We start from the raw sequence: 24,928 nt of genomic DNA, 5'->3' as shown, positions 1-24,928 counted from the left end.
AAAGAAATTGGAAGGGACTGATAGGACTTACCATGGTACGCATAAAAAACCCCAACGAAGAGAGAGAGAGACAGGTCGCATGGAATATCATATTCCTTTTCCTAATTTTATTTACATGTACATAAATATATTATTTAGCAAGTACTAGTAATATATATATATATGTATTCATATAAAGTAGGATAAAATAGACACACACACACATACACATACATATATTACACATCAGCATTGTTCAAACTTGGTCCGTTTATTAAACTAGCCTAAAAAATGAGGTCATTAATGAGTTCACAAATGATCCCAAACTGAGCTTTTAACGATCCAAGCAAAATTGTTTGTGCCGAAAAATGAGTTCATAAATGATCTCAAACCGAGCTTTTAACGATCCGAAAATAATTGTTTGTGAAAATAACCAAGTTCAATCTACAGTCCCAAATTGTTTGTGAGAACAACTAAGTTCAATCTTACGGTCCCAACTTCAGTATACTTTCTTCGATTCATATCTAATTGTTCTTGTTTTAACCAAATGGTTTAAAAGTTCAATTTGCAGTCCCAACTGCAGTATATTACTTGGTCATATCTAATATTTTTTGTTGTTTTAACCAAATGGCACGTTGACGTTTAAATTTTGCCCACAGCCCACACCAGAGCTTGAGCCCCTCCCCGAAGAAGGTTCTTCCATTAGACTAATTTTTATCATACCTGTGTTTCCTTACTGACAACTACAAAAGCAGAATGATCTTGTGGCCCAAAAAGCAAGATCAACCAGCAAGTCTTTTGTTTACTAATGAATGAAAATCTACATAAACTTCAAATGGCAGAACGAGGACACAAGGACCCTAAGCAAAAATGGACAGACAGTAATTTCATTAAATAACTTAATAACATGAGCATTTTAATATAAATTTCATTTGTTTGATTACAACTCTTGTAGAGGTACGTTGAAGGAAAGCTTGACCGATGCTGCTACCTCTGCTTTATAGAGGTACATTACCTCCACTTGATGCCGCTTGACAGTAAAGTTAGATCGGCTACTTGATGCTGCTACTTCCTCTTATAGCTGCAAATAAAAATTGAAATGGATTTGAGAAGGTACAATACATTAATGGGACACGGATTAACCAAAGGGCATGTAGCCCAATGGTATAACCTCCCCTCCTCTTGGGTTCAAGCCCGGGTGTGGGCAAAACGTGTGTGTGAGTGAGTGTGTTTTTTGCCAATGTAAAAATATATATATAATAATGAGACACGGATTCTAGCATGGATTTGGCCACAACTCCCATAAATGAACCTAAGGCGACCAAAAGGATTCATATTGCACAAACCCCCCAAATAGAAAAATAAGCTCTGTCCAATGATCTCACTATTAATTGAACAACAACACATAATGCCAGGTTTTAGCACCAAAAAAGTCGAAGAAAACAAGACAAACAGATTCATGTCACTTTGAATGAGGAAAACAAAGAATACCTTGAAAAATACAATTGGAGCTGAGAAAAAGGAATTTAGATTATTTCATACCGTGACTTGCTCTTGAACGACGACGTTTTCTTTCCACCACCACCACTACCACGAAGGGTTCTTTTCTGCTTTTTCTCACTCATGTCACTTTGGAACATCTCCCGCATCTCTTCTGTCCTCGATTGAGTTGTTCGTGGAGGATGCTTCGATTTCTTTTCTGTTTTTTTCACAATCTTGCCGGCATCTACTGCCTTCTTCTTAGCCTTTACAGCCTTTGCTCGACGATAAGCCAGGTCAACAAGTGAAATTCCAGTTTTTTCTTTTTTGTTTTTCCCACCCTCCTGAAAATTAAAATATTAATTACCGGAAACCACTGTATAATTCACATAATGCAAAGCCTGTTAGATCAAGCACGCAAAGAAAATATGCATTTTTTAGGTCAACAATCAACATTAGCACTTAAAAATATGAGAAGTGTTAACACAAACAGTGCTAACACAAACACATGGATACACAAACGGTCAGTCGCCCAACAGCACATGTTTATGAACTTCAATGCCCAATACTAAAAGCTCAGCAAACACAAGGTCTACAACAGACTGAAGGAGGGAGAGGGAAAGCTGCACACGCTCATATCATAATACTTCCTATTTTAAATTTAACGCCATCCATAACAGACCCCGCCAGACAGAGAAGCAGCGGCAGTATTTTGATAAGAAAGCATTTTACCCATAACCCTAGAATAATTCGTTAAATTGTCCAAACAGGTAATAAGCTACTGTTCCACCAATAATAAAGGCCATCACTTGGGGTGATCTCCTTCATCAAAGGTGCCAGTAGCAGAGACATGGAGAGAGAGCATAGTTGTACAAAGTGGCTGCCCTCATAACACATTCATCAATATGACAGCCCGAACATTAAAAAACACCATCTAATAGCCCTTGGTCCCATTAAATTCAGAATAAGAATCTGCCCAAACATAACTGATGATACACAGGCTATCTGATTGAACCAAGATTTGGTATTATAATTCTCCAAAATGATCTGGCTAATGACCTATGTGACTACAAATTTCCCATCAGACTCTGGGACTCTTTTGATTGAAGTGAATATGAGAGACAGATAAAGGGATAGACACATACTTCAAACTTTTCAATTTCATTTTCGTCATCCAATGTCTCCCTAGCTGCTTCCAGTTTCCTCCGTTTCTTCCTGGGCATATTTTTCTATCAACACCAAAGAGTGAGCATCACATCAATCAATTCGGCTAGAAGTTTTCTGATGGAAAAATATAAATCAAATGTAGGATATAATAATCACCTCACGCTCTCGCTTTCTCTTTTCCTTCATCTTAAGGTCTTCGGCTTGTTGGGCACTGACAAACTCATTTCCAGAACTTCTTCCACTATCCGCAGATGCCTGTCATTTCAGATGCCAAGTCAAACAGTTATTGAACTAATTTCTTAACATAAAAATTCTGGGCATGGTTAGGAAAAATTATGGGAGTTAATTACAATTTTATGTTTCATTCAAACACCATCAATAAAGATAACAATTACTAAAACATACTCGCTTTCGAAGATTGACTTCATATATCTAGGAGAATCAAAATTACAATAAGGTTAAGTAGGTATTTAGTTCAATATGAAATCTGCCTCCAAAATAAATTTTCACAGTTGGAAGCCGTTTCCCAAAAGCTGAAACTCATGTATGACTAAAGGCCAAAAGAACAGTTAAATAACACTACAATTTACAGAGTGTTATAAGGTCGCAAATACCACCAAGATGATCTTTCAGTTGCAATTCTTTAAGCTCAATTTGCAGACCCACTTTCAACCCCCCAAAAGGCTGCAGCCTGGAGCTGTGAAGATACAGATGCAAGCGAGAAGTGGGAATAGTTTCATGCTTAAAATTTTCCTCTTTCTTCTTGTGTGGTAATGGGCCTATTAGATATGATAAAGCTTCAAAAAGAAATATGAACAGATGATTGATTCAAGATTAATATAAATGAAGGAGCAATAGAATGTGGCTGTTTGTCCTATTCAGGATTTTTGTTATACAAAGATTCACTTTAAGGTCATTATCATTACCTAGTGATGTTCCAGGCAATGAAGGGCATTGGGCGAAGTGAACTGGACAAAGACCAAAACTTCGGCATTGCACAAATAAGACTGCTGTCCTTAGACTCAAACCCACGTTTTCTTACTTGACAATCGGAAATTCTATTATTGCGCTAAGCAATAGCCCCAATTCATTTTCCTTTCAAAGGAGTAAATTGTTAACAAAATTGATTTTGATAAAGCTTGATGTTGTTAAGCCATTGGAGTACAGTTAGCAAAATGACTAGCATATGAACAAGATGATACACTCATTCAATTAACTTTGCGCTTTACAAGAAAGGTCATCATTATGCTGAAACTTGATGTTCCAAAAAAATATGTATAATATATATATATATATAAATTATGAAGCTTCAACAACCTAATCAAGCAGAAACATTAGAGCAAAATAAACAATAACTGAATGAATTGCAAACAGCCACCTTATGACTTATGGCACTTCAAGCACTTACACTACTATATAAAACCATGCATATGGATTAACATCCATGAAGCAAAAAATATTACCATTGTTGCCTTGGCTACAAGCTTTTTCTCCTTTTCTGTTACAAACCAGGTTCTTTTGGGGCGTGAATAAATTTCATCTTTATGGGCAATCATATTTTCTGCCTGAGTGTCACAGAACAGAGTAAATCACATTAAAAAAAAATAAAGCTTCAAAAATAAGATTGCTTGATGAAGGATACTATTTCATGGCTACAAAGCATCCATGAAATCAGTTTTGTATGACAATATCAACCTTCTTGATGATGCCATTCTCCAACAAACCAATTACATAGATTTGAGTAATGGAGCGTAAAAAAAGTTTCAGTAGTATAGGCAACATATAAATGTAGAGATTAGGGCAGAAAACCTTTGTTGCTTCCATTTCAGCTTTTCTCAGTGCCATCTCTTCCCTGCATCAATTTTTAAAAAACAATTTTCTATGAAGGAAAAAAAAATTTAACAATTGTAATTGCCACTGTATACTTATAAAAGGGGGAAATTGAAAATGAAATATCATAAAAACCTCTATTCTCTCCTACCAGAGGAAAAAAAATTACAAAAAACAAACAAATTTACCTCTCTTCTTGCAGAATTGCAGCTACTTGATCCTCCATTTGCTCAATTATCTGAGACCACTTGGTAATTGATTGCTCCGCCACAATTCGGCTCTTCAGCTTTGAACCAGCTCTCTTTGCCTGTTATAATGTCCAATAAAATTATAATTGTGTCGCTTGAGAAGTATCACATATGTAAGAATTCATAATATTTTTTTTATCAGACTTGGATCATAATTGGATTGAATCTACCTAAAATCAAAATCAATTTGATTATAATTGAAACTCGCAATTTGAATTTTGATCCAAACCATTAGATCTCATTTCTTTCCACAATCGTTTAGAATCATGTTGGAATTGGATCTTCCTCCGACCTGTAACGGTCGTCACCGCCCTAACCCCACTCATGGCCTTCCTCACAACAAGTTGAACACAACCTCTTTCGAGTGAGAAACACTTGATCCAAACTAAGATTTATTGGCTTCGACAATTGTTGAATGAATGAAAAGTGCAGGAGTAAGATTCTGTAATGTTATATCAGTTCTCCTATTCATCATAACGTTACTAATGAATAATAATTGAGACAGATTTCAGAAGTCTTCGCTTTCAGGGATAGCCTAACATACATACTGAGAAAAGAAAAGAGGGGAGAGAGAGAGAGAGAACTGGAAATTAAAAAAAAAAAAAAAAAATGCTCACAATGGCTTTTAGAAGAGACCGGTCATTATCAGTGACAAATGTAACAGCATATCCTTCTCTGCCAGCTCTCGCTGTACGACCAACTCGATGAACATAACTGCAAGGAGGGGGAGGTGGGAGAGAGATACACAGAGAGAAGATTCCTCATGAATTCAAATTTCTTTGGACAAATGTCGATTTAAAGTAAAACTATCTGACCAAATAAATGGATGAAAAAAAAGCAGGCATACACACACAACAAGAGTAAGGGGTAAAACTCACAAGTATATAACCATTCAAGAACAGAGAAGCATAAAATGGGTGTGTGTGTTTGTGTTGTGTTGGGGGGGGCGGGGTGGTGGTGTTGGGGTTGTGGAGTTGGTATATACCTGGTAAGGTCACGGGGGCATGCAAAATTTATGACTGTTTGAACACCAACTATGTCAAGTCCCTGCAAAAGAGAATAAGATAACATCAACAATAATGGGGTTTATTATCAACCATTGTTGAACTTTTTTGCAAAATATGCATCAAAATCCAGAAGATATCAATTAAGTACATGATGGAAAGATCCTTCAAATTTGGCTCAAACAAGTGTTCGTGCTCATAAAAAACCTAATAGGATTTATTCAGCGGAAATTTGATTAAGAGAACAATTCATTTACTTTAGTCCAAAAATAATCCGCCCCCAGGGGAATCGGAGCATGCAAAGAAAATAAGTAAATGAATCGGTTAGACATCTTACACGAGCGGCAACATCAGTTGCAATTAGGAAATCCACTTGCTGCTTCCTGAAAATTTCCAAAGCCTAGACAGATATCCACCAAGCGAGAAAGTTGCAGCCCACGTAACATTGTAAGCTCGATGAACCAAAAAAATTAATGAAGATCTAAGGAGTTCTAGCATCTTGATAGGACTGTTCAAGTACTCTTTAATTAATGAATGAAACCTACAGAGCTCTGGAACTCACATCAAGACGCTGGACTTGGGTAAGATTTCCATGAAGCTCCGCAGCTTTAAAGCCGAGTAATCCAAATAAAATCTTCAACCTGTGTGCAGCCTGTTTTGTTCCACTGCCAATGAAATGTAAATTCATTAATGGAAGCCTCAAGATCAAATCTCTAGAAGGCAACAATATCGACAATGACCCTAGTGTTTTATTCCAACTCCAAATAACTTTCATCTAGTTTATAAATGAATTTTGCACAATATAAAAATAAAGGTTGTAATAGGGTTCAATTTTTTGGAGCTCCTAAAATAAATCTTCTTCAAACCACTTGACTATGTAAAACTAAATTAGTAGTAGGACTACTCCAATAACACAACGCTACAAATCCAAATCTGCATATTGTGCTAGAACAGCTTAAAAGAGTTTGACTAATAACTCATATTGTAAATTAAACATAATTCATTCAATCTAAGATTTTTTTTTTCTATTTAATCTATTCATAACTCAGATAGGATAATTGCAATTTAAAGAAACATGTATTATTAAATTCTGCAGAGAATCAATGAATACATCCTTAACATTAATAGAAACCTGAAAATAATCACTTTGGCGGTGAAGGTCTTAGAACACAGTGCAAGAAGAACTGCCTCCTGATTTACTTCACGCATCCGCCGTATCCTAACCACCCTGTACACAAGCAGTCTCAGTTATTGATAAGTTGGATGGTAAATGGTTCAACGTAAAAAAAATAATAAATTAATAGATAATAAGTAAAGAATTGTTGCTATAATAAATTAATTCCAATATGATGTTCAATTCTTCGTAAAATTTCAAAAGAAAAATAAAATCACAATATGTGATCAACATAATAAGTTTTTTTTATTATTTAAAAAAAAAAATCTGTAATAAGTTCTACCCAAACCCAAACTGCTAAGTTATAAAGGAATTACTCCTCAGTCAATGTTGCGGGCCGTTTAGTGGATGGGTCAGCTGAGAGCCGCAAAGGTCTGGTCAAAGAAAGCCTGATAAGCTCATCAATTTCTTCAGTCATGGTAGCCGAAAATAACATGGTCTGTCTCCGTTTAGGACAGAGTCTAACCTGCAAATAACCACAACAAATGACAAAATTACTAACATTTTCAAGATATTATACAGTAAAACAGCAAACACAACCAAAATACTTGCAATAACATAGAAGATCAATCAGTGATACATAGAAGATCAATCAGTGACTTGTTTGTTACTATCCCTTCCTCAGATTGAAAGACATGGAACTCTATCGAAGGCTGTTTTCATTTCAGGGAGCAGCTGCATTAAGTTGTTGAATTTCCTTTAACTGCTGTTTTAATGCAAATGTATTATACTGTTTTGGTTCATGTTCAAGTCTAGATGACGTAGATGCATTCGGTTATCTGGTCAAGCATAACATATATTTGAATGAAATTGGACGCTTAGTCAGGAAGCACTTGTAAAAAAAGCTAACCGTAAAAACCATCTCATAATTTGCTATAGAATTGAATGTTTCCTTCTCTTTATTGTGAAGAATGCAACTAATTTTTTTGGTAATTAAGAATGCCAACTATTGGAAACTCTAAACGTTAGTAAGGTGCTGTTCAATAACACCTCTTAATTGCTAAAAAACTAAAAGTTCTAGTAATTCCTCTATGCATTTGATAATGCATAACTACTTACCTTTTAAAAAGTAGTTTCCGCTTAAAAAGAATCTAAGAGGTATAGACTTGTTCACCAGTGGAATTTTCAGTATCGAAAATTCAGCACTAAAATTCAAATGCTAATTTTCAGTTTTATCAGATAGCAGTCCCTAAGGATGTTAGTCCCCTATCTCTTTTCTCCCATTTCTTTTTTCCCTTCTCTTATTCCATCTCCTATGTGCACTATTCAAGTGTACTAGAAGCATGAACATGGATACAGGATAGAAATACAACATGACATACATGGTCAAGCTGGCATGACACCTTAAAAATACCACAGCAAGAATATGGAGATAGAATGTGAATAAAATACATAATTTTATTATTTAAATATTATATTATATACTCCAAACATCACTGCATGAGAACTAAATCTAAATATTCTATGACTAGATGGATTTATAACACAGAAATAAAATAATCATAATTGCCCATCTCAAGATAGTAGTAAATAAGAACATAAAACATATTTGGTTGTTTGTGCATGTACATAAATATGTATTTGTATTTCCAAACACAAATTGATGGACTCCTCTATCTACTCTTACTCTCATGCCCACTGAAAAAAAGGTTATTGCCATTGCAAGCCCCGCCTACATAGGGAGCTAGGAAAGGGAACACTAGAAATAGACCTAACCTTTGACATTATTTTGCACAAAATGGCTGTTCTCAGAACCCATCCCTTTAATAAAAACAAGATTTTATCCTAAAATGAACTTTTATCCAATTTACAAGGTTTGTTTGCCACATACTCGTAAGTGTCCAAAATTATAACAATTACTTTTTCAATCATAGAAACGGTATCCAGAAGTGTCCAAATAGGGTCTGTACTTCTTAGATCTCCAGTGTCTTAGATAGCAATCAAAATAATAATCATCACCACCCTTGCCTTAATCCCATATGAACGGGGTCGGCCACATAAATTATCTTTTTTCAGTCTCTTTTATTACAAGCCATCTCTCTTATAATATTTAACATTTTAAAACATTCTTAATAGTTTCATCCAATGTTAATAGCAACCAAAACGTACACATGAACGTGAGGTGTCAATCACAACTCCTCCCTGAAAGTTGGCAATGCATACATTTTTTGTAATTTAAAGTGTTGCACACAGGACCATGAAACCACAAAGCACATGCAAAAGCCTATTGATTTTGAGTTTGTAGAGTAAGTAAATCATATACCATAAGATATTAAGAAAGAAATGATTGAATCATAATTAATGTAAGAGGTTCCTAATGCAGTTATTCTCCTCAAGCACATTTATAAAGCAAAGGCAGTTATATGAAAAACAAAAAAATATATATATATAAATTTCCCACAAAATATATATGTCAATTCACTCTGCATTTTCACTAATTAAATATGAGAAACAGATATTTCAGCATTCAAACTTGCCTAGAATGTAAAAGTAGCAATAGTTATTCAAGGCGAAAAACTAGAAGAATTAAAAGATACCAGCTCACGAATTTCAGCATTAAATCCAAGCTCCAAAAGGCGATCTGCCTCATCAAGAATCAAAACTGCAAGATCATCCAAATCTATAGACATAGAATTGCGCAAGTGATCTATCATACGTCCTGGAGTGGCCACCACAATATCAGGCCTTGATCTCAAGGCTGCCTCTTGGATCTAAAATAAGTAAGAGTCAAGGACACGATTTTGAAAGAAATACAGAGTAAGCTGATTGATTAACTTGATTTTATTCGGGGAAATGCCACATACAACATGAGTGAGGTGGCATGTGTTATAACTCACACATTTACCTCTTGTGCTTAAGGTCAATTGTTAAAATCTGTATGCCGCTTGGTTTTTTTTTTTGTTTTGGGGGGGGGGGGGGGGGGGGGGTGAGAAAAAGGAAAGAGATCATATATTTCCATGTCAATCCCCATGTTAAATTTATTTTGAGTTGCACTACCAACAAATTTATCCCCCTCCCATAAACCAAAATTCCTGACCCCATGTTAAATTCTATGTAATTATGACAGATATTTTGGGTTTCTAATTTGTCCACATGACATAGCAAGACAAAAGTCATGTTGGAACGTGCTTTCTGAAATCCCTTTTTTTTTTTAATTATTATTATAAGTAACGGATTCCTTTTCTTTTCTTCTCTTTTTTTTTTTTTTTTTTTCCCCTTTATGAAAATAATCTTAGCTTTCTGAAATCTGTAAGACATGAAAATCACATCCATCCTCCAAACTTTTATCATATTAAAAATTCCAAAGGATAATCATACTTGAATCATCAAGGAAATATTCAAAATCTCCGTGGAAAGACTGACTATTTATTCAACAACGAAACTAGATGCACAATCGACGGATTCCTTTTATTTCCTTTATGAGAATAACTCCTCCAAAACCAGGTTTACAATGAATAAGACACTGACAATTTGAAATTTTAGAAACAAACCTTTGTAGAGAGCCCACCGAGTACCAAACAACATCTGATATCTGTAAATTTAGCAAGCGTTTCTATCATACTATGAACCCTATAAGAAATAATTGAAACACAAAATCAGTTGACCAATAAAAAACATAAAAATTAAACAAGGTAATCCAAATGGAAAAAAAATTCATTGCAAGAAGATATTCTCCAAATTATATTTTTCTGAAATTACATTATCAAGTATCAATGGATACACATAGTTCGCGTTGTATCTGACAGGTCATGCATCCATAATCATAATAGCTTAGTTCCCCCTTTTCCATACAGCTTGAATAGGAAAAGGATAATCATTATAGTTTTAGCCAATCCTTGTAGTGCAAAATTTGTTTTAGATCTGGAGAAAAAAGCTATATGCATATTATAATTTTTCAGGCCACAAGCAAAAGTGAATTTCAAGTGTGAGTATTAATGCAAAAAAGCTTTGGATATAACTTCATCAGTACACATGCGCTTGACGTGTGTGTGTGTGTGTGTGTGTGTGTGTGGGAGAGAGAGAGAGAGAGGATTAGAAATTGATAGTTTAAAGTAAGGAGGAAAGGGGGATTGAAATCATTAAAAGAAGGGAAAATCAGTTTTCATATTAGAGCAGAGAAAACAACACAGAAGAAGACTAGTTAACTAAACAAAGCCTTAGCCAAACAATTTAAAATAGCATCAATCCATTTTAAGTCACTAGATCTTTTTAATGTATAAAGATTGAATTATGAATCATCAGATGACATAAACTACTTCTCGTCCTTCCTCTACTCTTGTAGTGCCTTCACATTGAAGTAAAATTCTTCTCCACTCTGACACAACTATTAACCTTCATTGCACATGTAGCATCTCAGCTGACTTCACAGGTTGTCTCCTTTCACATTCTTTTTAGTATATGCATTTGATTGTTTATCTTTAAATGTTTTAACATGTAAAATTAACCACTTTGGCTAAGCTAATTTATAGAAATGTTATACCATAAATCTATGACTACACATAATTACATACCATAATGCATGAATGGTACTATAGCTGCTTATAAAACTCTCCATTTAATTTAATAGTTATTCAATAATCGTGCATCCAACAAACAATCCTCCACTTCATCCATCACACACTTATTTCATATGGGATATCTACCATGAACACTCGCTCCTTATAAACAGCCACAATGATAAACAACACAGTTGCATATCTTGTCCCCATTTATTTCACTATTACCTCATTGTTCTTCCGAATCTTCCCATCTTAATGTTGCTTACACTCAGACATTCAGATTTCAAAGGATGCTTGCACAGTGCTAGTAAAGCGCTTACTCTTGTCTTGCCAACGGAAGTCATATCATAAAGAGTGGGAACTTGAGAGCTACTTAACGTTTTGTTGTTAGGAAAAAAGAAAACAAGTTAATCACAATTTAAAAAAGAAAAACAGAAAAATAAGCAAAAAAATGAACTAAACTGTTGTCTATGGATAATCCAACCTTGGATGGCATCAATCTTGGAAGATGCAAAGGAACTATTGTATTCATTAGGAACACAAGCAAGAATCTCCTAGCTTCCTAGCTCAATCTAGTGCCTGATATGTCAAATCTATCAACATCAAGGGTTGACAGTATCGTTTCGCAATTCCTATCATTATACCACGATGACTCAAGCTCAGACAACATTGTCTTACACAACATTCAAAAACCAAGTCAATCAGGCTTCTGGCACCCTTGTCCAGTTGCATCAAATATCACAAGATTATGGGTTTATTGAGCTTGATATTTGCGTTAACTCAATGAAATAAAAAATAGATGCTTCTCATTCGTTTCATGCTATTTAAATGTGACTGTCCATCACTTATAAATATATTATAAGATCCAGATGTCCACAGTAGAACTTTTAGATTGTATTTTATATTTCTTATTCCATTATTATGTAAAGTGGTATTATTTTGACCATGTTATACATGTTGATCCGTCTAGTTCATGACATGTGCATGTGCTCATAGGAGTGAGCATCTTTTTCATGTGCCAACTCAAAATTTAAAAGTACAAAACTCTTGTTAATCTCAACCAGATATAAACTGCCCCAATTCCGGCACACCACGTTGTAGAAGTTGGAAAGGGGTGCCATATCCCAAATGTACATTGTCACCATCACAATCAACATTTATTTTCCTTCTCATAACTCTATTCTTAACAATCAAGAGACCGTGATGAGATTGTTTTGTATAGGGATAGTACCAGACTGATCATTTCACTTATTGTGCAGCAATGATCAAAATGTAACTTTGTTGCTGACATGAATTAACTAAATAAACTTGACCAATCAGGCCAGCAGAATTAAACTACAATCGTCACTAATGGAGCTTCTGGAGAAAGAGAGTAAAGGCAAGTGCAAAATGGTGTAAAAGCCATGTCCAATGAAGCATAAATAGCTAACAAAAACATGCATATAACTATATAAGCATACATTTATGACACACGTATATGCATGATTGATACCAAATCGTTATAAAAGCAACATAAAACAACTTGAAGGAAACAAAACTTACTGAGCGGCCAACTCCCTGGTTGGGGTAAGAATTAGGACCCTAATTGCAGGCACGCGTTTCGGACGAAACATTAGTCTCTCCAGCGTAGGCAAGGCAAAAGCAGCAGTCTGTGTAAAAGAACAAAAACAAAAGCATTACTTCATGAACATTACCACTAAGTAAATGATTCAATTTTCTGCTTGCTCATGTCCATATATAATCTCGTCTTACTTTTAAAAAGAATAATTTACAAATTCAATATTTAGCGGCTAATTACAAATAGAATATGGTTTGCAACATGCCTTTCCGGAACCAGTAATGGCACTCCCGCAGATGTCTCGCCCCGATAACGCCAAAGGTATGCAGGCTGCCTATAAATTAAATTTAAAATTAGCTACATGCAGGACTGAATACAATACATAGAATATGTCAAAATTGATCTAGTAAATTAGAAAGAAATGAGTGTACAGATTTCGAAAAAAATGAAAAAAAACCTGAATTGGCGTGGGCTTAACGTAGCCAAGTGCTTCGCAAGCTCGAAGCAAAGGCCTAGAAAGGTTAAGCTCCATAAATGAATTCGCATGGAAGCAAGTTCCTTCGGACGAAGCAAAGAACGGCTTGCTAACAACTCCAACTGCATTAGTCTCGTCATCACCGTCTTCGGATCTATAATCCTCCTATATATAATTCAAAACAATCTTCAATTCTTTCTTCATATATATAATTTATAAATTTTACCTTCAATTTCAATTTTACATATATACGTATAAAGAGATAATGAAATGTAGAAAGGTACTTACTTGATGGTCTGGTTCGGAATCAGAGGCGTCTTCGTCTTCGGCGGTGGTGGAAACTGGGGTGGAGCGGTGTTGGAGGGCTTTGGAGATCTTAAAGTCGATGGAGGTGGTGCTACGACGGGCGTGCTCATCGGCGACTGATTCCGAGAAGGAAGCGAAGTCCCAGGGAGATTGCGATTTACCTAGGGTTTCTTCCTCTTCGTCTTCTTCTTCAGGATTGTATGATTCGTTATCGAGTTCTTCGTCGCTGGGAGCTTCGAAGAAGAAATCTGAACCCATGAGAGAGAAAACACAGTCGAGTTCCTGCTTTGCTCTGAGATACAAAAAGGGTTTAGAATTTTGTTCCAAGGGTTTTGGACGGGGGGACGATGGAAAATAACATATAAACGGCGTCGCAGCAAAGCAAGTTAGGAGTGTGCCCCCAAGATTTTTAACTTGGGTCTACTCCCTTATGGGTTGGCTCTGATCGGGTTGGGCCTGTCCACTCCTAGCCCAATCAGTTTTGGACTCTTGTGATTACCCATTTAGTATATACACACACAATTGCTTAAGCGTAAAAAAAGGATTGATGAAAATATTAAATTAAACAAAGGTGTCAGAAGCTTTTTGCGGGATTGGATATTTCTTTATTTATCCAGTAGAAATGTCATAAAATATTGTCTCTAACACAACTTGAAAAACACTTAATTTTTCTTAAAAACATGAGAGATAAAAGCATCTCCAGCGGTGTGTTAAAATAGTTTTTTATGTAAAATATGCATTGTCAATAATGATATGTAATTTTTTATTTTTATTTTTTATACAGCAGTCTGTTTAAGATACACAACTACGTCACAAATGTGTAAAATTATTATATATTTTAGAGCATTTCCAACCTTTGTGTATATTTTTTTTTTGTAAATCTAATGTGTCATGATGAATTTACACAAAAAATTTGGATTATTTAATTTTAACTCCGACGGTTGTTTTATACCTTTTGTATAAAAATATATCTCCCAATGACAATCAACCATATTTCATGCCAGGACCCCATATAACTTTTACAAACCTACTTAATATATGGTTGATTTTTTAATGGAACGAGAATGAGGAATGAGAAAGGAAAAATGTTAATCGTAGTATAAAAATGTTGTGTAAAATACACAACTCTTTTACACATTGGTGATATGGCAATGTATCTTAACAGACTGCTGAAGATGGAAAAAATTTACACATCATAGGTGGCAGTGTGTATTTACACAAAAGTATATTTTAACAGACCGCTGGAGATGCTCTTACATAACCTTTTTACGTCCACATCAGCATTTTTCTTTTTTCCTCCCTCTTTCTTATTCCCTATATTAAATAGGTTTGTAAAAATTATGTAGGACCCCTGCATCACACTGATTGGTTATTATTCGGGGATATATTTTTACACAAAATATATAAAACAACGTTGGAGCTAAAAATAAATAATCTAAATTTTTTGTGTAAATCTACTATGACACGTCGATTTACACAATATATATATATATATATATATAAACAACGGTTAGAGATGCTCTCGTAATATTCAAACTAATGTCTATTAGTACGAATTTACATATTCACTATTGTAAATTTAGTTCAGATATAATCCCGTGGTCAAAATAGTGTTATAACTTTGGGAAAATTTGCTGAAAAAAACTAAGTACTGAAGACAGTTCTCGAGCGCTATATCAATAAGGCTTGAGCGCTATTTTGGAAGAATGGCTAAGTGTTTGAAGGAATGACGCTTCAAAAAATTTCGGCAAAATTTTGGCTAAATATGGGATTAGGGCTTGAGCATGTGGGAGTAAAAATATTTGCGGGATAAGTGTAAAATAAGGCTTTTTTGGCTCCAGACGGCTTAGACGTCTCCAGAAGCTAAAAAACCCATTCAAGAGCAATTATGACTCAATTTCTCCTTAATTAAAAAAAAGACGAAAGGTTACAAATAAATCGCTCTTTTGTAGCAGTTCTTAGTGTTTTGAACAGTGAAGATTCCAATTAGTTGTCCATGGAGATGGCTTCTACACCAATAATGACGACATCCTTCTCTCTATGAGTAGCTAAAGCATTTCCTAGAGAATTGATGTAACCCTATTCCGAGTAGCATGGTTTAATTGTTCTTAACTTTAGGAATTTTTATATGTATATTGATCGCATGGTTTTGAGCAATTGACTTAGTTGTACTAAGCAATTGGATTTTAATAAAAATAATTGGTTTTTGATAAAATTGATCTCTTGTCTTAGAATGAATTTTGTTTAAATTAAATTCAAACTAATTTTTATTGTGAGAATTTGGCGGCTAAGGGCTTCTCTTATCGGTTTAAGTAGTGATCATGCACTGGTGCTTACACGAATATGTGAATGAATGTTTTGATAATTCATATCTAGGAAAGACGAGTTGTACTACACTCTAGATTAGAATAGTTAGGTAAACAATTCGTGCCAACCGAAAATGAGTTATGATTTAGTATTTATTCATATATATCTTTTTAATTGAATTGAAGTGTGCTTGTAGTAGTCACTTGATTCGGGAATATATATATATATATATATATATATATATATATATATATATATATATATATTTGAATTTCTCCATAGTTGAAGCAATTGACCATGTTATAAGGCTAGTGGTGAACTCAATCCTCAAGATCTTTTTCGCTTGATCTCAATAGTTGATAATTTAATTTTTTTTTTTTCAATTTTATTGTAATTTATAAATAGAAAACACCAAATCATCTTTGTTTGCTTGGTTAGTGCACTGATTAGTGATTTTTTCCCACCAATATTTGCTTGCAACTTACATTTTCAATGTGCATTGCCTGATGCATGAACAGTTTGGCTTAAGCGTACATTCTTGTCTCAGATCAGTGGAGTCTCCTGCTCTGTCACATGGACCTCATAAAATGTGTATTGTCCATGTTAGACATCATAGATGTGATTATATTTTTCATATGAAATTATCTATATCTCATCTTGGTTCTAAACTTTTTTACTAGTATGTTAGAGTGATTGTGGTCTCAGTGAAAAAAAAAAAGCTGTGTTGAAAATTGGGTTAAGCCATGGTAATATGGTCTCTTATGCGTGTAGGTATATTAGGATATAATTTTCTGGATCTCATCTTGGCTCTATCCTTTATTACTATTGTACTAGAGTTATTATGATCTTACTGGGAAAAGATTGCGGTGAGCCGGTGAATATAAGGTTAAGCCTTCTGTAAGATTGATATTAGGTTTGTTGTAAAATATAAACCCTGTCTACCTGATGATTGATTCTGTGAGAGAGGTTGGAGGACAGTTTCGTTGGGGGTAACATGTGTTATTCAAACTGTTGGCAAATTTAGTAGTTGCTTTTAGGTTAGGAAACTTTATACGAATCTCTCTTATAATTTGTCATAATTACTGGAACTTATCGTCTGATTTGAGAGTTTATTCGGACCTTCCCTAACTATGAAAATATTTTACACAAACCTCCTTTATGTATAATGGACGGTCAAATACACTAACGGGCCTGTCAAAATTACTGAAATACCCTCATGTTGCCATCTGAAATTACTAAAGTACCCATCTGGGCTCTCTACCGACGTTTGCTTCAAATGAATCTGCCGCCTCGAGGGGAAGTCAGATAGGAACAGTTCCAATCGTCGACGTGGCCGTCAACGGTATTACCTGGATCAATTCTTTGTTACAGTGAAGAGGCTTTTCCGTCAACAAGCGTCAATGCCTTCTTTAGCTGCTGTCAAAAGACCTACTTTCTTTCTCCTTAGACTTCTATCGACAGCGAATCAGAAGCTTTCTCAAAGTGTTGACCGAACTCCTTCGCAAAACCAGTCTTGATCCATCAACCGCTCGGAAACGTAATGATAACGCGGAAGTTTCGAGATGACGACGCGACTATCAGTCTCAGATCTTCGATCGTTACTGCGTATCAAGGGGGTTCGGGCATAGAACCCCATAAAGAGGGGACTGGTTATGAGGTAACCGACCACCGGGGAATGGAAGGCTTGGGTACGTTGTAGCGGAAGACCCCAGTTTGTTACTCGACGGCGAGGAATGGAAATTGTACGGTACGAGAAGGCTTGGGTTGCAACAGCAGGCGGCATCTCTCTCTCTAAATCAGACACTCTCTCTAAATCACACTATCTCTATGTGGTTTTAGTTCGGTGCAGTACTTGGTTTTTCTTATTTTTAAACTTTAGATTTTTTGTATTGGCCAAAAAAATAAATCGTGAGTGGAGGTTTTCGGCGACTACGATTGGAACAGATCAACCTGTATACATGATTCCATCTCCAGGAGGATGTATCACACGCCGATTGCAAGGCCGGTGACCGGTCCAACTGGTCAGGGATACTAAAATCATATATATATATATATATATATCAATCGATAACAACGAGGGTATTTTAAAAATTTTAGTAAATTTTGTACATGAGCCGTTTTTGACTCTAAGAAAAGGGAGGTAAGTGCGGAATATTTTCATTTTTAGAGAGGTTCAAGTAAATTCTTAAACCAAAATAAAGGTCCCAGTGGGTGTTTGTGTAAATTACCTTTAAGGTAATACCTTATTTTTCTGTTCATTGTCTCAGTCGGGGTATTTGATAGGGTGTTAAAAAATGAAATTTGTTTTTGGAAAGTCATTGAAGTTTAATAATTATTTTTTAAGGAACTGAATAATCCGATAAGAGGTGGAAAATCCCATATGTTGGAAGATCTATTTTGCTGGACTTGCACAGATAAATTTGTATCACTCAGTAAGTAAAAGAAATTACTGCCCGAAATCCAAATCCTCTTCCTTCCTTTCAAACAAAGTTGAACATGACAAAAGTTTTGGGTTAAATGGCTTGAGAGCATCATTTGGTACTGAATCTAACAACGTTTTGGTGTTGTCATGTACTGCTTGTTTGCTAGTTGGCAATGCATAACCTGAATTTTGTTGATACTGTAGATGAAGAGGGATTTGGTGGTGCAAGATATGGAACGCATTGTTGATGCTGCAAAGTCGGATATGGTTCTTCTGAATTAGGGGTTTTTAGGTTAGTTCTTACTACTCCTGATTTAGGGTTTTTATCCTTTTTCCTAACCAATTTGTGGCATTATCTTATCATTTTTCTATCTTTTACTTTCTTTATTTTCTTAGATTTACAAACATATTAACTTCTTTCCTGACTGATTTAGTGTTGAAATTAACCAAAAAATAAAAATCAAAAGAAAAGATTTTTCTATTAAAGAAAAAAATCTTGAAAATTCTCTATATGTGCACATCACTTCATATTTGGTAAAGGGGCTGACTGCACTATTGAATTCTAAGAAATCTGACTAAAACCCATGGCTGATTGCGCTATTGAATTCTAATAAATCTGACCAAAACTCCTATAAATTTGGTATGCAGTTTGAATTCTTCATACAATTGTTCTTTCCACTCAAAAGGTTGTAAAACTTTCTTTTGATGTCAAAATGGGGAAAAATAGGATTTGAAAGTTAAAAACTATTGTCGGAGGAGTGGGAGAGTGAGGTAGTGATTGAGGGATTAATATTTTATTATGGATAATCTATTTGTTGCGCAATCTTTACCCTTCCAAAAACTGCAGAAGACGCGGGAGGTGAATTGGCTAAATGTATGTTGGAAAACGAATTGAGGATGCTAAAATCTGAACATGAGAAGCTTATTTGAAAGAACACTTCTGAGGGTATCTATTGAAGCTTATTCCCATTTCAGAAACCGCAAAATTGTTCTCGTCCACTTTCAAGGTTCCTAAATTGAAGAATTCGTCTTCGTTAGTAACTTAACCTCCCTCTGGCGGGCCGCTATTCATGCGTGTATACATTTCACTGTATTTTTTGTATCTTGCATCTATCATGTAATTTATTATTGTTCGCGCGGTTTTTGTTCCTTACACCGGTCAATGGACTCTTCACGGGCGTGCCAGAGTATTTGTACAAAATACCCAAAATATGTAATTGAACACCAGCCTATCCCTTTTTCCGATGGCTGACTATCAGGCGATTGTGTGGGAGAGAGACTAGTAAGAACTCCCAGCAAGGTTCTTTTATGCCTTGTTTGTAGCAAGGACTTTTTAGAGTGTCTAAAGAAATGCAACGGCTGATGAATGTTCGAATGGATGGAATGGCAGAGTGAAGACAGGCGGCAAGAACTTAATCGATCGCCGGCCGAACGTGATGGCGAGAACTTAATCAATCGCCATTAGCCAAACACAATGGCAAGAATTTAATCGATCGCCACTGAAACGTGATAGCAAGAATTTAATCAATTGCCATCAGCCAAGTAATGACGAGAATTTAATCAATTGTCACTACAATTCAATGGCAAGAATTTAATCAATTGCCATTGAATTGAAAGCCTAACTAAAATTGCGTAATTAAAATTGGCATAATTGAAATTGAAAGAAAGTAAATGGCTGAATTGAAATAGTTGACAATGATCTAATCAATTGCCATTAAATTGAAATAAAGAAATTGATAGGAAAAAATGACGTAAAGTCAATTGAAAACATTTTTAGTTGAAATGCATGTTTTGTGGTGGTGCTGGACAAATTGGAATAGGAATACAATACTTCTATTTATAGAAGTTCTATCTCAACTTATTTTCCTAAGTTATTGCTAAAAAATCTCTCCTTCTTTGATTCTTTTTCTTCACAATTTGAACTCAGTCAAATCCTATTGTTATTCCGCTTCCTTTCTTGTTTTGTTTCAGTAGGAAATCTCTATAAAAACAACCTTCCTCGATTTAATCACATGTAAGTTGCCGAGATATTGCTAAAACGTTGCTAGAAAGTTGCTGAAAAGTTGCTAATTTTTAGCAACTCCCCTCCTTAAGTTTAGCAGCCCGTTTCATTCCCTTAAATGGCCTAATGGCCATTTGTAACTTTTGAACTTATACGGCTATTCCTTTCTTGTTGAAATTCCTACTTCATTGGGATTTAGTTATTTATTGTAACTAAATCTCTTAAGTCTTCTCTTTTGAATTGATGACATATTTGAATTGATTCAAATCTCTACAAATATATTTAGCAATAACCTTATCAACAAAGTGGCTGAAATATATTTGCCTAGATTTTCTCCTTTTGTCTCTCTATTGGCCGACTTCCCTTAAGACATAATAAACACTTGTCAATTTCTCATTGGTCCACGTCATCGCTGAGATGGCTGCCAGTTTTTGGTGCCAACAAATGCCCTCTGAATTTCAAATGTCTTATCGGCCACTCAGGCCGATAAGATTTTTGGAATTTTAAAATGTATTGAAAAGAAACTGGCAGCTTACGAGTTTCTAAACTTTATTTCTTCCGGGCCACCTCAAGTTGGTCTTTATTTTGCGTCAGCCAGAACTGGCCGATCCTGGTTCTTCCATTATTCCCTTAAAGCTGGCTGATACCCCTCAAAATATTGGCTATTTATAAACCCATGATAGACCTCACCATTGAAGTTTCCCAACTCTACTAGTAAGGCATGATCGTGATCGGCCGGGATCAAGCAGTTATGTAATGTCATTTGGGCCGATCTAACTGGCTTCTGTTTTGAAAGAACAAAATTCTGCCAGTATGGAGCTTTTCTGATGGCTGATCCTCTTGAATTTTTATACTCCCATGGAGCTTCTGAAAGTACGCTATCCCATGTTTTTGAATAGTCATTTTCTTTGATGACTTCAGCTATATCAGCCAAAAATACCAAGAATAGTATTTCTTTTGTGGCCGATTTTTTATCTGCCGGGGTAAGCTTTTAGAATGCCAGCGGCTATGGCCTGTCTCGTCCTTGATTTTTTATTTGGCACCTCAACAGCTGGCCGATGAAACATTATCTTCAGCCAAAATACCTTTCTGACTAACCTTTTAGAGTTAATATCAGCTAGACTTCTTTTCATTATGGCCGATATTGGTCGCCCTATTTTATTTTCTTCATGTAGCACTGCATCGGCCATGCAAAATTTTGCATTAATTGGCCGATTCATTTTCTTCCGCGAATTTCTTCTCCACTTAACCCTTTTTAGTTTCCATCCCCGCTTTCTTTTCTTGAAATTCGGTTGAGAACGACAGGCTAAAAGAATTCTCTTAGCCAATGATGATTCTGGCTGAGGATTAGATACCACTCTCGGCCAAGTATTATGGTAATCTAGCCGATTTAATTCTGAAATTCTTTTACCTTTCTCGTGTTGTATGAGAGCCTTAACATTCGGAATGGCTGATGGTGTACTCTCGGTAACCTTAGGCTGATTCCCTTCATCAACCTTCCTTTTGGGAGCCTGGCCGATCACATTACTACCTGGTATGAAAATATCATTGTCGACCTCCATGACTTCATCATCTGCTCCCTTTTTGGCAGATATGGTAGATGTTTGAGTGTCGGATGTGGCTGATTTTGGCTTTTTGTACATTGGTCGACCTATTCGCTTAAGGCCATTACCATATTCTTGCTTAATAGGATCAGCCAACTGAACCTTATCGACCGTCGCTGGCTGATTAAGATAATCAATGACCGGTCGATCTTAATTTACCACCAGTGGCTGATTATAATTCGGCCAACCTTCTGGCTGATTATAATTTAGCCAGCCTTCTGGCTTATCTTTGATCATTTTTTCAATGATCTCTATTAAAATTTTGTTTGAAGATTCGGCCTGGCCATTTGCTTGAGTATAGTATGGCGTAGAGGCTGACATATGAATATTCATGTTGTGGCCGAATTGTAGTACATCAGTTGCCCTAAATACTGTTGCATTGTCTGAAACAAGTGTTTCTGGAATCCCAAATCTGTGGATGATGTTTTGTTCCATGAAATTAATCACTGTTTGCTAATTAACCGCTTTGCAAGCCTTGGCCTCAACCCATTTAGCAAAATAATCTGTGGCAACAATCACCCAGTGATGGCCTTCGCTTGATGGTGGATTAATTTTACCAATAAGGTCAAGGCCCCAACCTCTGAATGGCCAAAGTTTGATTATTGGCTGTAATTCTTTTGCTGGTACATTTTGAATCGGCCTGTGTCTTTGACAAGCTTGACAACCTTTTGAGTAATTTATGCAATCTTTCCTCATCCTCGGCCAATAATATCCATACCTGCGAATCAACCATCTCATTTTAATCCCAGCTTGGTGAGCCCCACAGCTGCCCTCATGTACCTCGGCCATAACCTGAAGTGATTCCTCCTTGCTTATACATTGTAGTAAGAGCCCATCTTCTAACCCTTTTCTGTATAGATCCCCGTCTAGAAGCACAAAGTTGATCGTTTTTCTTTTAATACTTCTATCAGCCTTGATGTTTGGATTTCGAAGAAACATTATAAATGGTATCCTCCAGTCATCGTCGGCCAAATCTTCTACATCAATTGTCCAAGTATCAAACAACATAGTATTTCTCAATTCGGCCGATGGCAAAGATCTTCGTGTTATCTTTATTAACTGATCTTCTATTCCGGCTGGTACTCTTATTCTAGAGGCTACTTGGGCCATGCTGTTGGCCTCCTTATTCTGCCCTCTCGGCCAGAACTTAAGTTGAACATTATCAAATTGATTAATTAATGAAGTGGCCAGAGAATGAAACGGCCTTAATTGCCAACTTAGGCAATTAAAATCTTCAGAAATTTGGCTAAGGACTAAGTTTGAATCTCGCAAAATCTTTACATCTCTAACAGCCATTTCAATTAAAATCTCCAGGCCGATTATAAGCGCTTCATATTCGGCCTGATTATTTGAACATTTAAAATCTAAAAAGAAAGAGAATGAAGCCTTTCTGCCAGCTGGCGAAATAATAACAATACCTGCTCCTGCTCCATCAGCCGTGCTTGATCTATCAAACATCAAGATCCAAGGAGTTAAGAATATAGCTGATGACTCCAATTCATCATAAACCCATGGATCAATATCAGTTGAAGGATGATCGGCCAAAAAATCAGCCAGAACCCTTCCTTTTACTGATTTTTGTGGGACGAGACAAAATTGAATTCCATCAAAGCCAAAGCCCACTTACCTATTCGGCCAGTGATCAATGGCCTTGATAGCATATACTTGATCACGTTAGTCTGACAAAGAATGTAAACATCAACAGGCCGCATGTATACTATCAACTTCATGGCCGAATAGTACAAAGATAAACAAAGCTTCTCAATTGAGGAATATCTGTATTCTACATCAGTTAGTACTCTACTCAGGTAGTAGACAGCCTGCTCCTTTCCATGTTCATTGTCTTGTGCGAGCATACTACCAATTGATTCTTCTGCGGCTGATAAATAAAGCTTTAACGGCCACTTCTTTCTTGGAGGCATTACAACCGGGGGGTTTGCCAAATACTCTTTTATTTTGTCAAAGGCCTTCTGATGGGATTCGTCCCAATGAAATTTCTCATGTGACTTTAATTTCACTAAAGTCAAAAAGACATGCACTCGGCCAGCATGGTTAGAAATAAATCTTCTAAGAAAACCTACCTGGCCGAGGAACCTTTGCACTTGTTTTTTGTTGGCTGGGGCCCTAGCATTTATAATAGCTTTGACCTTATTCTGATCAACTTCAATACCTCGTTTATGTACCAAGAACCCCAAGAAATTCCCGGCTGAAACTCCAAATGCACACTTCAATGGGTTCATTTTCAATTGTGAATCCTCATCCTTTCAAAGGCCCTTTTCAAGTGTTCCAAATGCTGTCTCTTGGCCGATGATTTCACAACCACATCATCTATATAAATTTCCATGAATCGGCCAATCATATCATGAAAGATAGAATTCATTGCCCTTTGATAAGTAGCCCCAGCATTTTTTAGGCCAAATGGCATCACAATCCACTCAAAAGTACCAATTGACCCAGGACATCTAAAAGCCGTTTTATGAACATCCTCCTCGGCTAAATAGATTTGATTATAACCTGAATGGCCGTCCATAAAAGACAATATTTCATGCTTAGCGGCCGAATCAATAAGTTGATCGGCCACAGGCATTGGATATTCATCTTTTGGAGTGGCATTATTTAAATTGCGAAAATCCACACAAACTCTAAGTTTGCCATTCTTCTTTATTACAGGAACAACATTAGACAACCATTCAACATACCTATCTGTTCGAATAAATCCTGCCTTAAGAAGTCTCTCAATTTCTTCTTTAATTTTGAGCATTACTTCCGAAGACATCCTTCTTGGTGGTTGTTTATATGGCTGAAAATCTTTCTTAATCGGTAATCTATGTTCTACCAATTTTCTAGACAGGCCAGGCATCTCTTCATAACTCC

At 35.9% G+C, this 24,928-nt stretch overlaps 2 protein-coding genes across 2 annotated transcripts; both read right to left on the bottom strand.

Moving 5' to 3' along the window:
- Window positions 1–840: 840 nt before the first annotated feature.
- LOC132276953 (DEAD-box ATP-dependent RNA helicase 28) lies at window positions 841–14,067 on the bottom strand. The gene is made up of 19 exons (XM_059778607.1): window positions 13,702–14,067; window positions 13,396–13,578; window positions 13,204–13,272; window positions 12,923–13,029; window positions 10,373–10,451; window positions 9,419–9,592; window positions 7,199–7,347; window positions 6,840–6,935; window positions 6,270–6,372; window positions 6,045–6,107; window positions 5,689–5,750; window positions 5,321–5,417; window positions 4,644–4,762; window positions 4,435–4,477; window positions 4,089–4,190; window positions 2,782–2,880; window positions 2,604–2,687; window positions 1,522–1,802; window positions 841–1,060 (listed from the first exon to the last, which is right to left on the bottom strand). Exons 1-19 carry the CDS (start codon window positions 13,975–13,977, stop codon window positions 1,045–1,047), a joined length of 2,202 nt encoding a protein of 733 aa, XP_059634590.1. The 5' UTR covers window positions 13,978–14,067; the 3' UTR covers window positions 841–1,044.
- Window positions 14,068–21,072: 7,005 nt separating this feature from the next.
- On the bottom strand, window positions 21,073–24,294 carry LOC132277883 (uncharacterized). The gene is made up of 4 exons (XM_059779726.1): window positions 23,682–24,294; window positions 22,517–23,625; window positions 21,862–22,174; window positions 21,073–21,371 (listed from the first exon to the last, which is right to left on the bottom strand). Exons 1-4 carry the CDS (start codon window positions 24,292–24,294, stop codon window positions 21,073–21,075), a joined length of 2,334 nt encoding a protein of 777 aa, XP_059635709.1.
- Window positions 24,295–24,928: the final 634 nt, after the last annotated feature.

The sequence above is a fragment of the Cornus florida genome, unplaced genomic scaffold (assembly GCF_030987335.1).
Source record: "Cornus florida cultivar Cherokee Brave unplaced genomic scaffold, ASM3098733v1 CherokeeBrave_3.0.0_Hap2_Chr10, whole genome shotgun sequence".
Taxonomy (NCBI): Eukaryota; Viridiplantae; Streptophyta; class Magnoliopsida; order Cornales; family Cornaceae; genus Cornus; species Cornus florida.
The sequence above is the reverse complement of the archived record's forward strand: the minus strand, read 5'-3'. Positions and strand labels throughout refer to the sequence as shown.